The sequence below is a fragment of the Ursus americanus genome, chromosome 29 (genome assembly GCF_024610735.1).
Source record: "Ursus americanus isolate L20-20 chromosome 29, mUrsAme1.1.p, whole genome shotgun sequence".
NCBI classification, from domain to species: Eukaryota; Metazoa; Chordata; class Mammalia; order Carnivora; family Ursidae; genus Ursus; species Ursus americanus.
Window position 1 is genome coordinate 30805784 of NC_142155.1, and position 21288 is coordinate 30827071.

Below are 21288 nucleotides of genomic sequence, written 5' to 3' on the forward strand. Positions count from 1 at the left end.
TAGTACCTAGAAATCACTGCATTTCGAGCCTCGATGGGTGACCTAGGACTCATTCAGGCCAGGTGCCAACAGTAGCTTTGGTGAGAGGCTTCATGCCCCGGGGGGAGACAAGTAAGAGGGCACCTTCGGATCCATTCACCAGGCCCCTGCGCCACACCCTACAGACTTAGCTTCAGGATAATTCCAAGGGATACCTGGAGGCAAAGCTGATTTTGCCCTGAAATGTAAAGTCCCTTAATTTCTAAAGCTAACAGTATATGCCTCCTTAATAGCCATTTCCGGTGCTTAGACTTATAAAACCATAGCCATAAACCACTCGTGTGGACATCAGTTTTCTGAAATGCCTAAACACTTAGAGTGGTGACCTTTAAAGACTGGGTTATGATTTTCTAAAATGGACAGAATTAGGACAAGACCTTTTATGATGCCAGCGTTTTTAAGATTTTGTCACGTCTAAAACCTTCCAATTCTTTGCGTCTCACATGTTTGCTTTTCCTACAGTTTTTATCCGTAAGGGAAAGCACTTAGTGCTGCTTCAAGGCCTTAGTTGGGGGGTACTTCTTCAGCCCCGTTTTTATTTAACCCTTGTTCTTGGATGCTACAGTATTTATTAAAGGAATAATCCTAATACTTTTCCTTAAAGGTGCTGACCGAGAGTTGTTGATTTTTGTTAAAATGCACACTGCCTGGGATCTTCTTAAGTCCATGATGTGCATTTGTAATCAAAAGCGACTATTTAAAAGCGATATATCGTTAACAAAAGTTTTTCTCAAAAATCGGACAGTACCAATCAGACAGCCCCGCCCAGCCCAGCCCAGCAATTGTTAAAAGTCTCACCTGCCTGGCTCTTCTTACTGAGAGTGGAAGGCCAGAGGCAGAAGTCAGAGGTGGCAGTGTCATCATCTGTAAAATGAGGGGGATGAGCTCTAAGTTCCCTTCCAGCTCTAACCACTCTATCACCACCGTGAACTCCAAGACAAGAGGAGAAGCGACAGCCTTAGGGGAGGGGGAGGCAGAGAAGTCCCCACCCCTCATTAGTGCTTTCCCGGAATCCGCAGGCCCATAAGCAGAGGGTAAAAAGCTAGTGAGCAGCTTGGAATACCAGAAGCAAACACTTTCAAGATGACAAACCAAAACTAACACACTCTGGGCAGTTACTCTCTGCCCTCTATAAAGTCTTCCATCTTCAGCCTCTACCTCACCCCTCCCGGCTACAAAATTCTAACCAGCTCGAACGTTAAAATGTGGAAGTAGTGATTATGACAGATGGCAAACGGGAGCACGTGAGGTCTCTGCTCGCCCCGTGCTTATGGCCTCTGCCGAAGGGGCTACACGCACGACGTGCGGGCCCCAGATGTGCCTCGGCCAGCCTTTTCCTCGCAGAGCGTCGAGGTGAACTGGAGTTGGCAGACCTAATAGTTATAGGCAGGCTGCTTCTGTACAGATTTAAGTTCAATGTCCGGATCATGTGAGAGAAACCAGAATAATGGGAACAATTTCAAACAGAAAGAAGTCACACTGAAACCATCACGGTTTGCCCCCCACAGAAGACAAAGCTCACACAGATAGGCTTGTCAATGTAAAAAGAAAAAAAAAAAATGCTTCTCGTGGGTATCTGTACTTAAAATATGCTGTAGTCATAATTAACATTCCATGTGGTTTCCCTTATTTTGATGCAGAAGCCTCATTAAAACCCTTGATGTGGGGCCCTGCCAGTAAACTCCAATATGGTTTTGAATTTATTCCTACACCCCCTCACCTTCTCTATTTTACCTGAGACGTTTTGCTGATGTTTTTATTATCCATCACATGCCAGGATCACTGTACCTTTTTGGTTTATAGATGCCAGCTCATGGAAATTGACATTCATTTTTCAATTAATGAGCTCTGGTTGTGGTTTATAGAAAACAATGCAACAAATTTCTGCTAGGCTTACAGAATTTTGACCAATCATTTCTAGTCATTTGAGACTGTAATGTCTTGAGGATTAACTCCTTCTGGGCAGAGAGCTAATGTGGACTTTAAAGGGATTATACAGTCATTTTTATAACAAACAAAAAATAGAATTTTCTGGAATTCCCTTAATCATTTTGTGTTACCAAGAAATGTTTCTGAAACATACTGCAATGTGCTCTGTACGAAGAAATATTAACAACTCATTACAGTTTCACAGGAGATCCCTTATATAATAATCTAAGATGAGGAGATGGAATTCTCAAAAAGAAAAAAATAAAGCCCTTCCTAATCTTCAGTTTATTTATATTAAGTGAGGCAGAAGCAAATGATATAATTAAATTTTCTTGCATTGAATAAGGTTGTATCTGTAGTTTTAATCTCTATCTTGTACATGAACTCAGGTATCCTTGTAGATGGCCTTCTTAACTAATCTTGACAACTGTACTAAACTAAGCATACCTGTATAACTAGCCACATTAAAACTACGAACTTTAAAAAAAAAAAAGACCTAGATATTATATCAACTACAGGAAAGAAAATGTATTATCTACTTAATAAAGGATTGAGATAAAAGCCTGGAGAGTTCTAAAAGTACTCTCACTTCCATCTAACTTTATAAATGTAAAAGCAAAACTCGGTAACCGCCCCAGGGATGTGCCTTGTAGCACGGGGCTCCCCGGAGCCAGTTTAAAACTTCTGTCTGCAACTTACTGATTAAATAAAGCCAGTCCTGCCAGGAGTTACTTGAAGCCCAAGAGAAACATGGTGCATCTTCCCAATGGGCTGGTTTTACTCAACTTGGAGACAGGGTATATCGGACAGTAATATGATATTATATGGAACAGAATACAACACTTGGGTGAATTTTTAGGTAAACAAAAAGAACTTCAACAAAATTTTGTACTTACACACTTTTAGACTATGTCCCCCAGATTCCCTAGAGCACCCATTTACCCTCCTCTTCTAGTTGGGGTATCTGATGGAAAGGTCCGAATTCCTCATCTACTGCTTAGATAATCAATTCTAATCTAACCCATTAACAAACAGGAAAGCTGAGATCCCAAGGAGGGGAGCCACGTACACTACAAAAACATGCAGCCTGAGACATGCAGAGCCATGACCTCTTTGCAACTTTAGTTACCCTTAAGGAATTTGGTTGACACAATCACAGGTACATATATTTCTTGCCTAAAAAATCTAACTTTATCTAAAAGTATTTAAGTAGGCTCTTCTGGTGCCTACGTGTTGCCCCAGTGAAAGTCACTATCTTTGGGATATACTGACACCTCTTTGAGGTCTTGTTGGATCTAACCTGCTAAACCATGGGCAATTAGTTCAGTTGCTCGTGGCATAATGGGAATGAGACCTAGGTCAAGGATTTGATTCCCTTAGGACCTGCTGGTTTCCTACAGACGCATTTCATTCCGGATCTGCTATCTGCACCTCTGGCCCCAGTCAGATAGCTTGCAAAGGAATGCAACTCTCATAAAGAGAGCTGCAAGAACCTTGCTCATTAACACAGCAGCAGCAAAACCTAATATACGTGGGGAGAATATATTAATAAAATGCCCAGAAAGCTAAAATAGAAATAAAATCAATATTAAAAGTAAAAAAAAAAAAAATCTTGCCCCTGCCCCAAGGTCTACAGGGAAACAGGAAATAGCCTCTCTTTACCCACTGGGGTTTCTTGGGTATTCAGAGCAAGCAGAAAGCATGGTGGAAGGAGTAAAACCAAAAAGACAAGGGGGAATAAAAGAGAATCCCTGATCTTCGGGTCCCGTGGCCCACAGTCCCCACCAGCACTTTCACGTACCGCTTTCTAGTGCTAGTGATCTTAGGTCATGCTTGACTCCTCACTAAAGAACGGGCTGCTGAGGGCAGAGATTTGTCTAATCCTCGTTTGTCTCCCTTTCGGTGCTTAATCACAATATGACTTGACATTTCTAGGCTTTTCCTAGCACTTGCACATATATCTTCTCACTGAGGAGGCCCTCGGTAAATCAGGGTTGGCTGAGAATGCGCAAGGCAATCTCTAGAATGAAAGAAAACAGGAGTCTGGGAACAGTAACAGACTGGGTTCTTGCCATTTGGGGCCGTCACCTGGGAAACACTGGGATTTACGCATCCCAGCTGAGGAGGCAGGTCGGGCACAGGAAAGGAAGAGGGGCCCTGAAGCCAGGTGGAACCGAGCTGGCCCAGGCAGAGCCCCCCCCCCCGCCCTGCTCTGTAATGCGAGGGCGTACGTGTACAGAATGAAAAGCCATCATACTTTCCCGCTATGAGGTGTTAACTTCAAAGCTTCATTGGGGCTTTTTAAATGGTAGGAACTATTGCTTTGACAAATCTCAAATAAAACCCAAGAACTTTTTATTGACCCCTTCACAGCATTCTTCCTCTGGGAACATACAGTACTCAAGAACGCCACAGCACCGCTTTCCTCGAAGAATCTTCTCCTCCTCTGTAACAATATTTTGGCTGCCCCCCCCCCACCACTCTGTTCTATAATTTCCTATTTCCCTCCTGTGCCAATAGCATTTACTTTCCATATCTCTCTTTTGGGCCCTTAAGAGTCACTACTTTACTGAATTATTAGCTGTTTCTTAGCCTGTTCTCTCCCAACTATAAAGTCAGCTACGGTAAAGGTCATGATTTCTTTTTTTCTCATATCTCTTCTACACTGTAGGAGCTTAAGGCTTTTGTTTTTTGCTTTTTAGTGTACATATATGGATGGGTGGAGAAAATGAATAAGTAAATTAGTCTAGGGGTCAGGAACTCTGTGCGAGAGTTGGTACATTTTTGACACGTTAAAAAAATAGACATAATAAGCGTTAGGGCAACGCTGACATCAAACCTAACATGCATTCCAACAGCACTGCAAACCATACATGCTTATAGAACTCCCTTGAAAGAGCGTTCAGAGCTCTTCCCGAGCATCATTACATCACTGGACCTCACGCTCTGGACAATCCATCAGCACTAGTGGGCGGACACTTCTGTTTCGCCACTGGTGTTGTTCCCAGTATCCTTAGAGCCAGCATTTGTATACCAGCCCACGCCGGGGGCCACGCGCACAAGAGAGGAGGGAGCAAGAGGGCCAGGCCACAAACGCATGGCCTGAGGGAAGAGGAGTGAGCACACTCGTCCCCCGCGGGATCCCAGGGCCACCGCTGCCACTAAGGTGGTGTCATTTCTTTGGAGTAGATAGTAAACGCGCCAGAGGGTAAAACTCATGTTCTGTCTGAATTTCTGGACCAGTAGAGAGAGCAAGTACAGGAGGGTCATCAGGAATCGGAGATGACCTTTAGAGATGAAGAAACGGAAGGCTGGAGACAAGGTAAATCTGAGTGACATCACCGAATTAAAACGCGGTTCCTTCTGGCTCCGCTGCCCTGACACGACACGCCAGTGGGAAAACGTGGAAGATCTGCCTTGAGTGGCCTTCAGTGTGCATTCTGCGGAAACGCACAGGGACGGGGCAAAACCTCCAGCTTACGCACCACCTACTAAGGCCACACAAGTGGCAGAGGTTGAGCAGCAGAGGGTGCCACCCCCCACCCAGGCACAGGTCCGCCACCTTCCTTCTAGAAGGCATGACATAGCATCTCCGTTGTGGGGGGAGGGGGGAATGAGGAGGAGGCGCCCGGCATATTTTCAGAGTCATCTGTTCTACTTCTCCAAGGTTACGTCTCACTGCTCCTTTGGATGAACCGTCCTCTTCTCGCCGGGACAGACACTCAGGACCCTCGCTGGAGCTTTGCTCGTGCTCTCCCCAGACTCACGGCCCCTGCTCTTCTCTCTGCCAGACCGAGGCTGGGCAGGCACTATCTTTAAAGCTCACCCATGCACAAGACCTTCCCAGGATTCAAGGTCTCCTCATCTTTCCTTTATCATATACCTCCCGGACATTTTTGTACGTAAATTTTGCTCCATGCATTTGAAAGTCTTACCATTGTTTTTAGAGATGTATTTTCATTTTCCAACAAAGGGGAAAGCAAATTAAGGATGAGAACCGTGTATCCTTTTAGATCTTACCTAGTACATGGTACGGTGTTGAGAAAAGACGGGCACCTCCAAAATATGTGCTACCCAGATGAATGACTAGCATGGTCTCAAAGAGGCAACAGGACAGAAGCAGAAACACAATGTAAATATTCTCCAAAAATCAATTTTAGACTATATGCAGAACAGTACTTTGCATTTTTCACAGTGAGGTTTTAAGGGATTTTTACATCAATTTTCTTAATTTCCCTGAATTTGTCCCCTCACACTAAAATGAGCAAGTATCTATTCCTAAATTAGTTTTCCTTGTAATTACATTAGATCATAATTGGAAATTATACTCTATGTAGAAGAAATGTAATGGATCATACCGATGGAGAAGAAACCAGCAAAAAAGAGAATGTGAAACCAAATTTTTTAAGATAGTGAAAGGTCAGACTAGCAAACTCCATAGTTTTGCAAAAGAGAGGAAAAGTGCCTCAACTATCCAGGATAAATATTTATTTTCCGTGTTGTAATGAATTGTACTTTTCCACTGCATGCTCACAAATTCTGAAAGACCAGCTGATCCCAGGCTAAGAAAGTATGCTATGCTGAAGGAAAGAGAGAGGAAAAAAAACCAAAAAAACAACAACCTGGCAGTTTCCAGAAACTTCGACCATTCCTTAAACCCACCCCAAATTTTGAGGATATTGTTGGAATAATGTATTTCCTCTTTTGAGGGGAGAGGAGGCTGGCGGTAGAAGATGTGGGAGTGTATGTGTATGCACATAGGGAGGGAGAGTAGGAGAGAAGGAAGGAACCAGAGGGGTGGGGGGGGGGGAGAAACGGAGGAAAAATGAGAGAGATCTTCTTGCTAGGCCTTGATTAAGAACTTTTTAAAGGCTAGGAAGGGTGGGTAGTCTTTGAAACCAGATCCGCTGCAGGAAGGAGGCCAGCACCCAGGACACCGTGTCTTTCAGAAGGGGCCACCCACGGTGCCGTGGTGGTCATATGACTGCTCTGTCACATCCTGAAGCCATTTCCAGCCCATGCACACGTCTGTGCTCCCATTTAGAGAGGATGGGATATATTGGGAACACACATATGGAAACACTTTCAGAGAATCAGTTTCCATGAAATTCATAATGAGCCAAGTGGCTTCAGATGTGGTTGCGTTCCTCCGATTAGCCAGAAGAAAAAAAAAAAAGGAAAAAAGGAAAAAAGGAGGAAGAAAGGGACAAATCCACTCTTTCAGACCTTATTTCAGTTTCAGAGAAATTAAAAACCACTAATGACTTATGGCTACCAAAACATGGAGCCACAATTAAGGGAGGACAAACTAGGAAAAAGAGGGAAGGAGGTTTAAAAGCAGTAGTCTTCCCCTCCTAAAAATAACAGCTTCGGTATCAGTAATCTTATCTCCAATCAGGGGGAGGCTTTCCTGTGATGGTATCTGCCTCGAGTGGCAGATCTCATTCTCCACCAGGCAGAAGGCACTGCGCATGCGCACGCGGGGGGCGGAGATGCAAAGGGAGGCGGAGGCTCCAAGACCCGCTCTTATTTGATAACATATGTGGCCAATTAAGATTATTTTAAAAATTGCAACTAAATGATAAATTGTTACTAAGTAAATCTTCCACAAAAAAAAAAAAAAAGCCTGAATACAGAGGGGACGGCCTGGTATTTTCCTGTGGCCTGTGTGAGTGGTAACTCAGACTATATTAAAAGCAGAAATTTATGAACTGGTTGAGATGTTATATATTAGACACCAAAGCCTGGATGATAGGAGGGCATGAAATACAAGAAGGGAACAAATGGGGGAGGGTTTTTAAAGAGGGACATATAACTGACATTAGTAAGTTAAAACATTATTTTTGCACTGAAACAAAAAATGGGGTTATTATGGAGTAAAATTCACATGAATTTTAGGATAAAACAAGAAACCTGAAAATGCTCTCCTTGCAGGAGCTGGGGTTTTGGGGTTATGTCAACAGATTGGGGAGAGTGGGAGCTGTGAAGGATCCCCAGTGTTTCCTCTGCCCTTTGGGGTACTTCAGTGGAAAATCTGAGGAACGTTGCCCTTGAGTTTGGTAGCAAGCCTGAACCCACCGTGTAGGAATGCTCTGACTCCAGGGTGCTCCATGATGGGCTGGGAACCAGCACCGGCTGTTGCCTAACAGAGCAGCCTTTGCTCCGCTCCAACCATAGGAGTCCTATAAGGGATTTAATAGGCACGGTATCCCGTGCTGCTGCCAGTTCTGCTGAGAGGAAGGACTGGCTAACCAGACAACTGAGAGGGGACAGCTCTGACTTGCAGACGATCTTTATGAAGCACTTCTACATACGTGATGGCACCCAACCCTCCCCACAGCCCTGTGAGGTAGACCGTGTCACTGACCTCACACTGTGGATAACCAACTGAAGCTCAGAGAAGTAAAGTGATTGCCTCAAAGTTACAGACCGCTAATGGGTGGCCCGGGACATGGCCCCAGACCTGTGAGGCTCAGCTGCCCCAGTCTCCTCCTCCACCTGCAGGGAATCAGTGTTATTTTCATGCCAATTCTAACTGTGTGGCCATGCCCACCTGAAGGGCAGTGGTGGAAAGGGGGCCCGATCAAAGACAAATGACAGCCCTGGGGATGGGGATAGAGAGGGGGTTGGGGTAGAGATGGGGAAGGGGACAGAGATGGGTGCGGGGATAGAGATAGGGATGGGGATAAAGACAGGGATGCAGATAAAGACAGGGATGGGAAAGGGAACAGAGATAGGGATGGGGATAGACACGGGGATGGGGATAGAGATGGGGATGGGGATAGAGACGGGGATGGGGATAGAGAGGAGGATGGGGATAGAGACAGGGAAGGGGACAGAGACGGGGATAGGAAGGAATAGAAACAGGAATGGGGAAGGGGATAGAGATGGGGATGGGGAAGGAAATAGAGATGGGGATGGGATGGGGAGAGAGATGGGAAGGGGGATAGATGGGGATGGGGATAGAGACGGGGATGGGGATAGTGATGGGGATGGGGATAGAGATGCAGATGGGGATAGAGATGCAGATGGGGATGGGGATAGAGACAGGGATGCGGCTAGAGATGCAGGCGGGGACTGAGATGGGGATGTGATGTGAAATGGGTAGGCTGATGAGTGCCACCTATTTGCCATGCTTGACTCAGCTGACAGATTCTCATGTTGTCCTTGCCACTGATGTTCTAAGAAATCTTGGGCAAATCATGTTTTCTATTTGTCAAATTCTCTCATTGGGGAAGACTCTTGTCAGTGAAACCTGGCACAAGGACCCAGCAAGTAGCAAACATCCTCTTCTCAAAAGGGCATTCCTTCCTACCAGTATCACTTGAACTAGCAGAGCCAGAGAAAAAGAAACGGAAAAGATTGGGTCTAAACTAGAAAAGACGTGAACTGAGAATCATTATCCCAAAAGTCCCCATTTACCCTCCTAACACCCAGTTCCAGGCCCAACTGAACTCTTCTGTAAAAAAGGAGGACAGCGGATCACCACCACAGACACCACATTCCACGCCCCCCCCCCCAGAATGCAGAATGCAGAATGCGCACACTGTGCTTTCAGCTCGAGCCTCTTAATGTAGGAAGAGCTCCGCTCCCCTCGATCTAGCACCGATCCAGTCTCCGACTCTGCCTCCGAGTCCAGCGCTGAGCCAGAGAAGGCAGGGGAAGGCAGAGTCACTCCAGGCAGCGGTTACCCCCTGAAGTAGTACCACTCAAAACCTGAGGAGCTTGGAGCTCAGCTTTTTCAAATATCCTTCCCCTCTACAGGCTTAGCGGCCTGGTGTGTTCCAACAGCCCTGAGGCCATCCTGGACCTTAAAGGACCTGACTCAAGCCACCCAATGCCTCACGACCCAGAACTTGAACCAGATTCCGAAGTGCTATTCAGTCTGTGTCAGCCTAACATCATCCATATTAATATCTAGGATCAAAGCCATAGGCTTGAGCCCCCAACAACCTGGGTTCTGCCAGGACCTAGCCTATGTTGGCTGCCTCTCCCTCGACAGTCAGACGCACACACTGACTGCTTCCCAGCGCAGGCCTGGGCTTCTCATGCCTTGGACTGATTCTTGCCCCGGGATGAAAATACAAGGGGCTCCTGGTCGGGCCAGAAGGTTGCCTTAGAATCAAGACCCACCTTTGTTGTGTGTTGGATTTTCTGCCCGCATGGCTTATCTAGGTTCCAGAATCCTTGTCTTGTCCAACTTACTGGTTCCTCAGGATTTCCTTGCTCATTGCTGCCTACATGTTCTGTGACTTCATGTCGTGCTTTTTACTCAAGTATGTGTACATTTCTAGAGCTCTGCAGACACACCACAAACATCTGCTGCAATGACAGTCTTGTCCCAACTTACCTTTCCGGTCTTATCTCTTACTCCACTTCTTCATCAACTCTACAATCCAGTCAAACTGGACCCTTTTCCCCGCACTGTACTCCCCACCCCCCTAAACTAGCCCCTCATGTCCTGGTGTCCATGATTCCCTCAGGCTCCCCAGCCCCCACCCTATCTCAGTCCCTTGGAATTCTAAGCAGCCTGTAAAGTCTACCTCACAATCCCCCTCTGCTTCAAAGATTCTGCTCCTGTTCTTGCTTTAGCCCACAGGGACCTCTCCTTCTTCTGCACTCCCTCCTCCATTCGTCTCTCTCGTCAGGCGTTGCGGAAGCAGAAGAGCTACCATGACCTTATCACTGCCACCAACCTATACATTCCTTGAGAACAGGCTCTATCCTACTTATCTTTAAATGCACTGTGGCTCCTCTCAGAGCGACCGATAGAAAGTGTTTAAGTGTTTGTGTGTGTGTGTGTGTGTGTGTGTGTGAGGAAAAAGAGATGGTGACCAGTTCTCTAACTGTGGTCTGTGTGTGCTTTCTGATTTCCGCCTGTCCATCTTCGGCCAACTGCTGCTCCTGACCTCCTATCCCTGGGCTTACCAGGACCTCAAGGGCTTACGTTAGTTCCAGATCCATAAGTCTGCTCTGACCAACAGTTTTGGGGGACATCTCTTGTTCTATAACCTGCTCCCTGGTTTGTTCCCTTATCCTAAAAACAAAAACTTTTTCTTGCTTTTTTAGGCCCAAGCAAACTATCTTGTGCCACATCCACACTGACTCTCAAAAATAACAAATTAAAATGAAATAACATCTCAAATTCACACATTGCCTTTAAGCTGTCCCTGCTTTTATGTACGTCTGGTGTTACCTTCACAAAAAGGTCCTGTGAGGTAGGCGTGAAGGACACCAACTGATAATGAATCTCAGTCAAAGAAAGAATGTATCGGGGCGCCTGGGTGGCACAGCGGTTGGGCGTCTGCCTTCGGCTCAGGGCGTGATCCCGGCGTTATGGGATCGAGCCCCACATCAGGCTCCTCCGCTATGAGCCTGCTTCTTCCTCTCCCACTCCCCCTGCTTGTGTTCCCTCTCTCGCTGGCTGTCTCTATCTCTGTTGAATAAATAAATAAAATCTTTAAAAAAAAAAAAAAAGAAAGAATGTATCATCTCAAGGATGCAGACAATTAGTGGCAGAGCCAAAGTGAAGTTGCTGGATTTTCTCATTTGTGCGCCTTTTCCCCACTGAGTTTGTCTCATTCGCATCTCCTACTTTTCATCCTAATAGCATTCCTGATAGGGGAAAGGATGGCATTTCTTTAACAACAAGGGAGCATTTCAATTGAAGTTTTTTATAAAGTGATGACGGGCACGCCTCCTCACATTGGAGGTTTAGATCAAGTAACATCAGAAAACAAGCTACTAACTTTTGTTTACCTTAAAAACTGATTCACTTTGCAAAGAATTTCTTTTGCTTCGTTTCTAGGGTTTAGCCTACAACCACGTCCAAGAGTCTTCATGCTATCCTGAGACAATGCCCCTTGTATAACTTCCGAATCCCAATTCAGGGTTATAGCAACTCATTCCTCTGACTGTCTCAGAGTTTTTCCACTCAAGCCTTGCACACGGAATTAACTCAAAACTTCTGCAAGAAAAACGTCCCTTTTAGAGTTTGATTTGGCATCAGTTTCAAAGAGCTGTTTGTATATTTTAGAATATGTAGAATTTTCCTTTGATTGAAACCTCTCTTTTAACAATGGACAAGAGATGATTTATCTTCTGAGTGATTTAAACAAAAACAAACACATCTTAGTTACATAGAGCCTTGTTCTCAAAGTGGTTTTTTTGAGAGAAATCAAACCCTACAGACTGCTAAGCATTTGGCAAAAACCTTCAAACAGCCAAAGCCAAATAGTGAACTTTTCCTTGTTGTAGGAGATAAACAAATACTAGAGCAAATCGGAAAAAAAAAAAAAATAGGACCTCCTTTCACTTTCTCCTGTGCTCGATAACACGCCCCTCTCAATACACACACCCACCCCTTCAGAGGGGTTTCATCCTCAATGTTTACTTCCGGTGCCATAGTAACACACCCGCCACAAATGGACATTTCCAACATCTGTTTGTGGCTGCTCCCAGATTCCCTGTATTGCTTGAGGACATGAAGCCCTCTGTCTCCCAAGTGTAAACAGACACACCTAATTATGTAGTAAGGTGTCTGAGAAGAGCTACTTGTTTTGATGACCAAAAAAAAGAGAGAGAGAGCGCGCACGAGAGCCTGGTCTGCGCGGTGCGCTGTGGGACAAACAGTAGTCCGGCGGTAGCTCCTTCTCGAACAGCAGAAGTTCTCTGCCGGCCATGGAAAAAACCCCAGCCCTATGTTTCCCAGCCTGAGCATACAGTCTACGGACTCTAGTCCAGACGTGGCCCAAGACAGCCGATGACTCGTCAAGAGAGATGGTGCTCTCACAAACCCAGGGCAAAATCTATTCAGTGTCTCCATAAGGATTTCATTTTAGGGGAAAAGAGGAAAGCGTTGAGGAGGAGGAGATAATTTGAGGGTAGGGTTTTTCTTCTTCAGATCACAAAGGCCGTGTACAGCAATAACAGAAAGAATGTTGGCACCCTGTTGGAAATGTAGCAGGAGAAAACAGTTCTAGAGAGCATTGGACTATCAGCCAGGGAAGAGGGTTCGGGTCACAGCGCTGTCCCTAGCAATCCGGGCAGCCACGCAGAGTCCATTCCCCTCCCTGACCACCACGTTCCTCGCCAGTAAAATGACAGAATTTAACTAAATCATCTCCATGGGTTTCCGGCTCCAAAATTCTGATTCTGTTACACATGAGGCAACCTTGAGAATTCCAAAAATAGCCTTAAAAATTCTATTAGAAATACTGTTCTTCTAAAGAAAGGTGCCCATCCATTAAAAAAAAAAAGTATTAAAGTTTGTTTGTTTTTTTTTAAGATTTTATTTATTTATTTGACAGAGAGAGAGACAGCCAGCGAGAGAGGGAACACAAGCAGGGGGAGTAGGAGAGGAAGAAGCAGGCTCCTAGCGGAGGAGCCTGATGTGGGGCTCGATCCCGTAACGCCGGGATCACGCCCTGAGCCGAAGGCAGACGCTTAACCGCTGTGCCACTCAGGCACCCCTAAAGTTTTTTTTTTTTTTTTTTTTTAATGAGGTATATGCACTGTGCAAGAAAGACCCAGGTTTTCTCTCCAGATACAAATGTCAATTAGAAAATCTAGAATATTTTCCCACAAACTAAAAAAAAAAGTAATTGTCAACAACAGTTTGCAACAGAGGCCAAAAGAAAATGGGAACACTATTACCTTGTACAAAAGCTTTTCATCATTAAATTGAGCAGTAAAGAGGGTTAAAATTAGCTTTAGACTCACACTTTCAGTGAGAAATATGATGTGAGCTATTTCTCCTTCCTCCTTGTTCTGGGTGCTTCAAGTAAATGGTATTGATCTGAACTAGCTGAAGTTAAAATAAATATTTCACAAAAACCTTTCCAACCCTTGCAGGATAGGACATGTTGTTATGCATCATTCAAGTAGCCCCCGTTTCCCTGCCCCACATATAAAAAAAATGTACTTTGAGGTTTTAGGGTTTCATTACTATGTACACTTTTAATCTCTAGAATAAAATTTAGATTTACAAAAGTAGGAGGTGAATTGTTTCCACTGTTATTTTTGGCAGGAACGTGGTGACTTTTACTTTATTTTGGGTACTCTGACCTTTACAAAGCATGAACACTGGCTACTTCGTAAGGTCGCTGGGGTTCTGTCCCCCACACGTCACCTGTAAAGACCAATGTGATAAAACTCCCTCCAAGGATGATACCCAGCAGGCTCTGTGGCAAAGCCTGGTTCTGATACGGGGAGACTCCTATGATGAAAGCATAGTGAGGAGAGTACATTTGGAACTGAAAGACTTGGGGTTGACTCTCCTGCTCTTTCACTATGTGACTTAGGCCAAGTCTCTGACTGTCTCCGAGCCCTAATTTCCTACTGGCAAAATAAACGCTATAGTGATACCCATACCCCAATGAGCTGTCACAGAGATGAAATGAGACCATGTCTGTGAAAGTGCTTTCTGTATACTTAAAATTCTATCTAGTAGGCGCCTGGGTGGCTCAGTCAGTTAAGTGTCCCACTCTTGTTTTCAGCTCAGGTCATGATCTCAGGCTTGTGGGACTGAGCCCCACACTGGGCTCCACGCTCAGCACAGAGTCTGCCTGAGATTCTCTCTCTCCCTCTCCCTCAGTCCCTCCCCCCACTCATGCTCTCTCTCTCTAAAATAAATAAAACGACAAAATACTACCTAAATATTATTGTCATTGTTAATGCTAAGTTTTTACTGTCACCTCTGGACTCGGTGGCTCTAATTCTCCCCATTTTCCTCAGCACCTAATCTGTCTTAGAACACATGGTGTTGTTTACCCGGAAGCCTTCATTTCTACCATCAGAAAAGCCACCCTTATAGATGACCTGGGTGTCCTGGGTCTTTTTAACTTCCTCGCTCTCTGGAGCTCCCGAAGTAGAGCGGTAGCAGGATTCAAGCTTCCCCACGAGAGGCCTCCTCCTTCCTGATAGTGTCTTCAGTTTTTCTTCACCCGCTCCGCAGCACCTGCCCGAGTCTCCACCTCTCCTGGCTGACCCAGCCTTCAGGCCAGCATCCTCTGAGACAGCAGCCTGACCTGCTGCTGGAATCCACCTGTCGCCTTGCTGCACCGGGCCGTGGGCCTCCTCACATCCGGTTTGATGCTGCGGGGGGGTCCACAGTCCTAACTCACAGAGCCTATTGGTACAGATCTCTTCATTCGTCCCACTTCCCTCAACGCTAGCCTGGTTCTGATTTGTGTTAGGGCCTCGCCCGCCGCATCTGTGGGTCGCTGAAGAGTTTCACCTCAATGTGAAGGGCTCCAGCAACCTTCTACATAACCTAAGGGGTACTGCTTAGTGGATTTCTACAGACTTTTAGAAAGATCTATTTCAAACGTTTAACTAGAAGTTCTACTATTTATAATTTGAGATGTTACTTTTTTACTAAAATGTTGGCAGGCAGACCCTTGGGTGGGGTTCACTTGGGTGAAATAGTTGTTCTCTTTCAGGCACCGGGCAACATGGCAAAGGAGAGCAAGGCAGACTCCAGGTTTCTAGTCCTAAGGTCCTAGTTTTATCTGGTTACCACTTCTGTGATGATTTTCGATATTGTACGCTGAAGACAGCGCGGGAGCAAAAAAGAACAGTACCCAAGGCTTAAGCATGAACATGACCAAGACCACCCCTCGTCTGAAGAGGAAGGAAATTAATTGCACACATTTCTACCACCGAGATTTGGAACTCCCGGCTCCTGGGGAGAAAATACCCCTCCTTACGGTAGAGCACACTGTCCTTCGATTTTATTCCTTTCACAAGTGGCTTCCCCCCACCCCACAGTGGCTTGTTACCTGCTGTTTCTCAATCTAGTTTTGTCTCCTGCTTACACTGAATCTTTGACTTCTATTCTCCTTTACTGTTCTATTCTAAAGGATAAAGCCAGGAAGAAAGGTTAAAAATTAGGTTTGACAGCCAAAGAAACAGCCAACCCATTACCCAGAATTCTAATCTGTAAAGTTTTTAGAGCCCTTGGCATTATTCCAGATTTCCCATCCTATGAGAGGATGATACTCTTTGAATTGTATCTTACTTTGAGTCCTATGGGCTTCTAAAACTCATCAGATTCATCAAATAGTAGATTAGGTCACTGCTCCCAAGACCCTGATTTTACTGCTTCCCTTCTTTTCTTTTAAAATGATTATACCAGTTTTCAGCACGCGCCTCTCTGCATCTTGGGGTGGCCAGGAAGAAGAGGAAGCTTGTGCCCATGGAGAGGAGGACTTGTGTTACTTTTCAAACAGGAAATGTTAAGAACTGCTCATATCTTCACAAGATCTTCAAGTTAATTTCTAGAGCCAGTAACTGAAGGTTGGGGGGGTGGGGTAAGAGGGATTCTCTTTTTAAGGCACAGGGTATGGAAAGAAGCTGGGAAGGGAGTGATAGCTGACTACACACTTATACAAATCATCTCAGCTGCTTAAAGCTTCCTCCTTTACCCTTAGTTTGTGCTTACGACATTCGACTTAGAACAAGTTCCTCCTCCCTTATCCATTCAAGTTCTTTCCGATTTCAGATATGCCCCCATTTCTCAGTCCTCTGGGAAGAAGCTGTTCTGGATGGTTCCTCCATTCAAAGGGAGGACAAGTAATGGCGCGTCATCTAGCTTTACTTTGCTCAAATGGAAAATATTAGCATGCAAGCCTGAGGTAACTAACCACCAGCCCCTTGCTCAGGGGTCTCCTCACCTCAGGGCTGTTGCTACACGCTTCCCGGGATGAGCACCTGCAGAGCCAGCCTGCTCACACCAGTGTGGCGATGCCCACATCATTCCATCTTAAAAGCAGTGAAAGGAATTGGTGTGTCTAAAGGCTACGAGAGATCTAAAAATGTGCTACCTATCCTTGAAGACAGTGAGGAGGACCTACAATGAGGGTCGGTCCCCCAGATTAATCTCATCATTGTGCTCCTCCGCACTGAAATCTGTGCTTGCACCATGCCAAGGAAGGGGAGCTCCTGGAAATAATCAGATTAATGTGTCAATGAAAACAACCAAACCGAGCACTTCAGCTCTCGAAATGGATTTCTGGCCTGAATTTTCCAGGTTGGTGGTTCTATATTCACCCAATCAATCAAGCGATTCCTGAATTACCACTTCATTCTGAGGTGTAGGAACAATGTCTAAAGGTTAACATTTTATATAAGACAGAATATTATTCTTTTTAAAGTAGACTAACAATCGGGGGAAAGCACTGCTCAAATATTTTGATGATAGAAGCAAAAGCCCGGCTCCAGTCCCGAGTGTCTCCGTCCCCACCACCTCCAGGCAAGCACAAGCCCCCATCCTCCCGGACACACCCTTCATCCTCCCTCGTCCTCTTACATAATTCTCCCCCAAACAGCCAGAGTGACCTTCTGAAACAAGAAATCCATTTATATCATGAACCTGATTAAAATCTGTCCCTGGCTTCTCACTACTCGGACCAGCAAACCCAAACTTCTGCTCCTGACCGGCAGAGGCCTCACAGGACCTGGAGCAGCGATGTCTCAGCCTCCAGCTCATCTTCTCCACACTCCAGCCCGGGCATTCTTTTTCCCACCCCAGGACCCTTGCCCCCGCCTTCCCTGCTGCCTGCAATAAGCTGCACAGGGTTAACTCTTCTTGTAAATTTAGATCTCGGCTTCCTCATTACATCACCCCATTTTACTTTCTTCACAGTACATTCCCCTAGATAATATTTTCTCATTTTCAACTGCCTGCCCTTCCCCAGTAATTGCTAACAGTTATTACCAGACATCATTCTAAGAGCTTTACATCCTTTCTCCTTTTGTCCTCATAACTACCTATTGAGGTTGATGGTATTATTATTATTATCAGCCCATTTCACAGATGAGGAAATTGTGGTACAGACAAGCTCAGTACTATTCCCAAGATCACACAGCAAGTGAGTCAAAAAGCCTGGATTTAAACCCAGAGAGTCTGGCTCCAAAGATTGGGCGTTTAATCGCTACATCATATGCCAGTAGAAAAAACTCCCTGAGCTTTTCTGTCTTACTCATCACTGTATCTCCAGTGACTAGAACAGTCTCAACAAATGAGCAAATTTAATGTTGACAATAATTTGTATTAATGAAGATTTGTATCATGTGCTCATAAAATACTATGACAGCAAGGGGCCCGTGTGCAGCTCAGTCGGTGAAGCGTCCGCTTTCAGCTCAGGCCATGATCCCTGGGCCCTGGGATCGAGCCCCATATCAGGCTCCCTGTTTCCTCTCCCTCTGCCCCTCCCCCTCCCTGTGCTCGCCCTCTCTCAATCTCTCTCTCTGACAAAGTCTTTTTAAAAAATACTATGATAGTAATGTTTCACTGAAAAGAACTTTGTTATAATTCTAATCATATTTTCTCTAAATATGTAATTTCTTTAATATAGAGAATCTGGTCCTCTCATCCCATTTATTCTATTATTAATATATATTCACCTGCTCTTTTGTTTTCATAACCATTAGTCTATAAGATTCTTAATTCTCTAGTAAGATAAATTACACTTCATTATAACCATTCTCTTATTCTCTCATTTATAGATAAGTTCTACAAAACCATGCAAGGGTATGTAAAATGTCAACAAAATAAAGTTTTCTAATTTTAATAAAGCCGTGGTTTCAAAACCCGTCTGCAGACTCGGACACACATGCACGTATATGAGGCTACACCTTGAACAGAAGTCAGCTGTGGTCCAGCGTCCAGGTCTGAATGTAGAGTTCTTTGGCAGTAATTAACCTGATCCTAGATGGCTCCTCATCGGAATCAAATGAAGCACAAGACAAAGCTTTTCTTGACATCTAGAGTAGTTCTTCCTATGAAGTTAGTTCGTAAGCGAATACTATCCTAGCTTTTATTTTTACTATGGGTGGCAGTGCTTAGATTTCTGATGTGCTGATCAGTAATGTTTCTGAGAGAAAACCTACGCTTGCAGGCCTTATTTTAGAATCCCAGACATTCAAAATGATGGACCTTGGGGAATACCTAGCCCAACGAACTGACTTCACACCTAAGGAACCTAAGACCCACAGAAGTTAAGTGAGCTGCTCAAGAACTCAGAGTTTCATCTACAATTAGATCTCAGGTTCCTCAATTCCCAGCCAAGTGCTGTTTCCACATGCTGCCAACGAGGCTAGGAGTGTTTAATCACTGTGCTGCATGCCTGAGCCTCGGAAGGAACGTTTTTCTAATAAGCCAAACCAACGCAACACGATTTTATTGAGCACCTGCTATTTTATCGGTGTTAGGTTCGATCCTCTTTGGGGATGCACGTCCCATTTTAAATGCCTCAATCATTTGCTCAATTAAACAGGCCATCTGAGGGTTTAACGACCCTTCAAAGGTCAGTCCAACTGTATCAGTTAATCCAACTATATCAATCATCACTTGGACATCAATGATCTCAATGCACCATTTAGGACAGAGATTGTTAGGATGGATCAAAAAACAGGACCCAACTGTATGTTATCCACAGGAAAGCCACTTTATATAAATGCACACAGAGATCACATAAAGCAACAGGAACCCGCGTTCACTGCTGGTCAGAATGCAACATGGTACAGCCACTTTGGGAAACAGTTTGGCAGTTTCTCCCAAAAGTAAATATACTCTTACCACGTGATCCAGCAATTGCACTCCTTGGCGTTTACCCAAAGAAGCTGAAAAGTTATGTCCACATAAAATGTACACACAGCTGTTTATAGGTTATAAGGTACTCACACTATCCATGAAGTGCTACAGTGTTATTGAAGGTAGACTTGGGAGTAGTGGTAAATGTATATTGCAAACTTGGGGTCACCACTGTGAGAGGGTAGAAAGAGAAGCATAACTGATAGGCTAAGAATGGAGGGAAAAGGGACTCATATAAAATGCCCAACAAAAACCAGGAAAGGCAGGAAAAGAGTGGAAGGCAAAAAAACAGGATCAAGAACAGAAGCAATAAATAAAAAACAGTAACAAATATGGTAGGTATTAATCCAACCAGATCGATAACCACTTTAAATGCACCAGTTAAAAGACAGAGATTGTCAGAGTGAACCAAAAACCAAGACCCAACGAAAGCTTCAAAGGGACAGTACCTGTGACACCTGTCAACTTCTAAGGTCAAAAACAAACAAACAAACAAAAAAAACCCTTAACTTCCTCTGTGAACTGTCTAGAGGGCCAAACTCTTTCTTTTTTGGAATCTTTTAGGTCAACCTGCCACTGTACCTTTAAGCAACACTGAGAATGTACTGTTTTACTCAGGTGTAGTTGGCGAGCTGACGGGTTTGCTTTTTGTTCTTTGTTTAATGATGAGTACACCACAACGCTATTATCAGATTTTTTCTTCTTTTCCAAGTCTGTTTTTATTTCCTTGGTGGTTTTTATTTAGAAAGGGTTCTTCTTAATTAGGTATGGATTTATTGTGACCACATCAGTGGGCTTATTATTGATTTATCATGAATCACTGCTCTCCTTGGCCCAGGGCAGAGTGTTCATAACCATCATTATATTTGTTATTATTATTCCATTAACTATAGCATTATTACTAATTACAACAGGGAACCGGAATGGTGACCATTTGGATGAGCGAGAGAGTGGTGAACTTTGGATATAGGAACATCGATCTTATTCCAGCCTACCATGCTGGACTGCATTTCTAAGTTTACCACTTAAGGCCAAAGTCTGTCTGGAAAAGATGACACCTTCCTGCTTAAGAAATTCTCTGAGATATCCAGTGACACTGATGCCTAGGCAGCATTTTATTCACGGGACTTTCATGAATTTGAGATTCATGAGTTTCTTGAGCGTCTCATCAAAAAAAAATAATAAAATAATAATAATAACAATAATAATAATTAGATGGTAGTATAGTCAAATGGGATCTTAGATTTGCCTCAAACCAAGTCTCTTAAATTCTGACCCCAATTTAGGGATGCCTGGGTGGCTTAGTTGGTTAAGCAGCTGCCTTCAGCTCAGGTCATGATCCCAGGGTCTTGGGATCAAGTCCCACATGGGGATCCTTGCTCAGTGGGGAGCCTGCTTCTCCCTCTGCCTACCGCTCCCCCTGCTTGTGCTCTCTCTGTCTCTCTCTCTCTCTCTGACAAATAAATAAATAAATAAAATCTTTAAAAAAATTCTAACCCAATTAATAACACATGCCTTCCTATCCATTTTTTAAGAAAACAAACAAATAAAGGAGTCTGAAAAGGACTTTGAACTGTTCAAAATGAAATGTCTAAAAGTGACTTTGAATAATTCAAATTAAAGCACTATCATTTGTATTTTGTCATATGGGATTTAATTATATGGAAACTTTTTACTTATTTTGTTACCTCTTTCAATTATATCTTTCTTAGTTTCCCCTTATA

At 44.3% G+C, this 21288-nt stretch overlaps 1 protein-coding gene across 6 annotated transcripts in view; it reads right to left on the bottom strand.

Moving 5' to 3' along the window:
• RUNX2 (RUNX family transcription factor 2) overlaps positions 1–21288 on the bottom strand; it is a 318305-nt gene that overhangs the window by 110999 nt on the left and 186018 nt on the right. Inside the window, exon 8 of one of the 6 annotated variants that reach the window (XM_045801586.2) lies at positions 838–903. The exons of the other annotated variants lie outside the window; for them this stretch is intronic. Within the exon in view, the coding sequence (XP_045657542.1) occupies positions 838–903 (66 nt within the window). The remainder of the gene's footprint in view (positions 1–837; positions 904–21288) is intronic. 6 annotated transcript variants of the gene reach the window in all.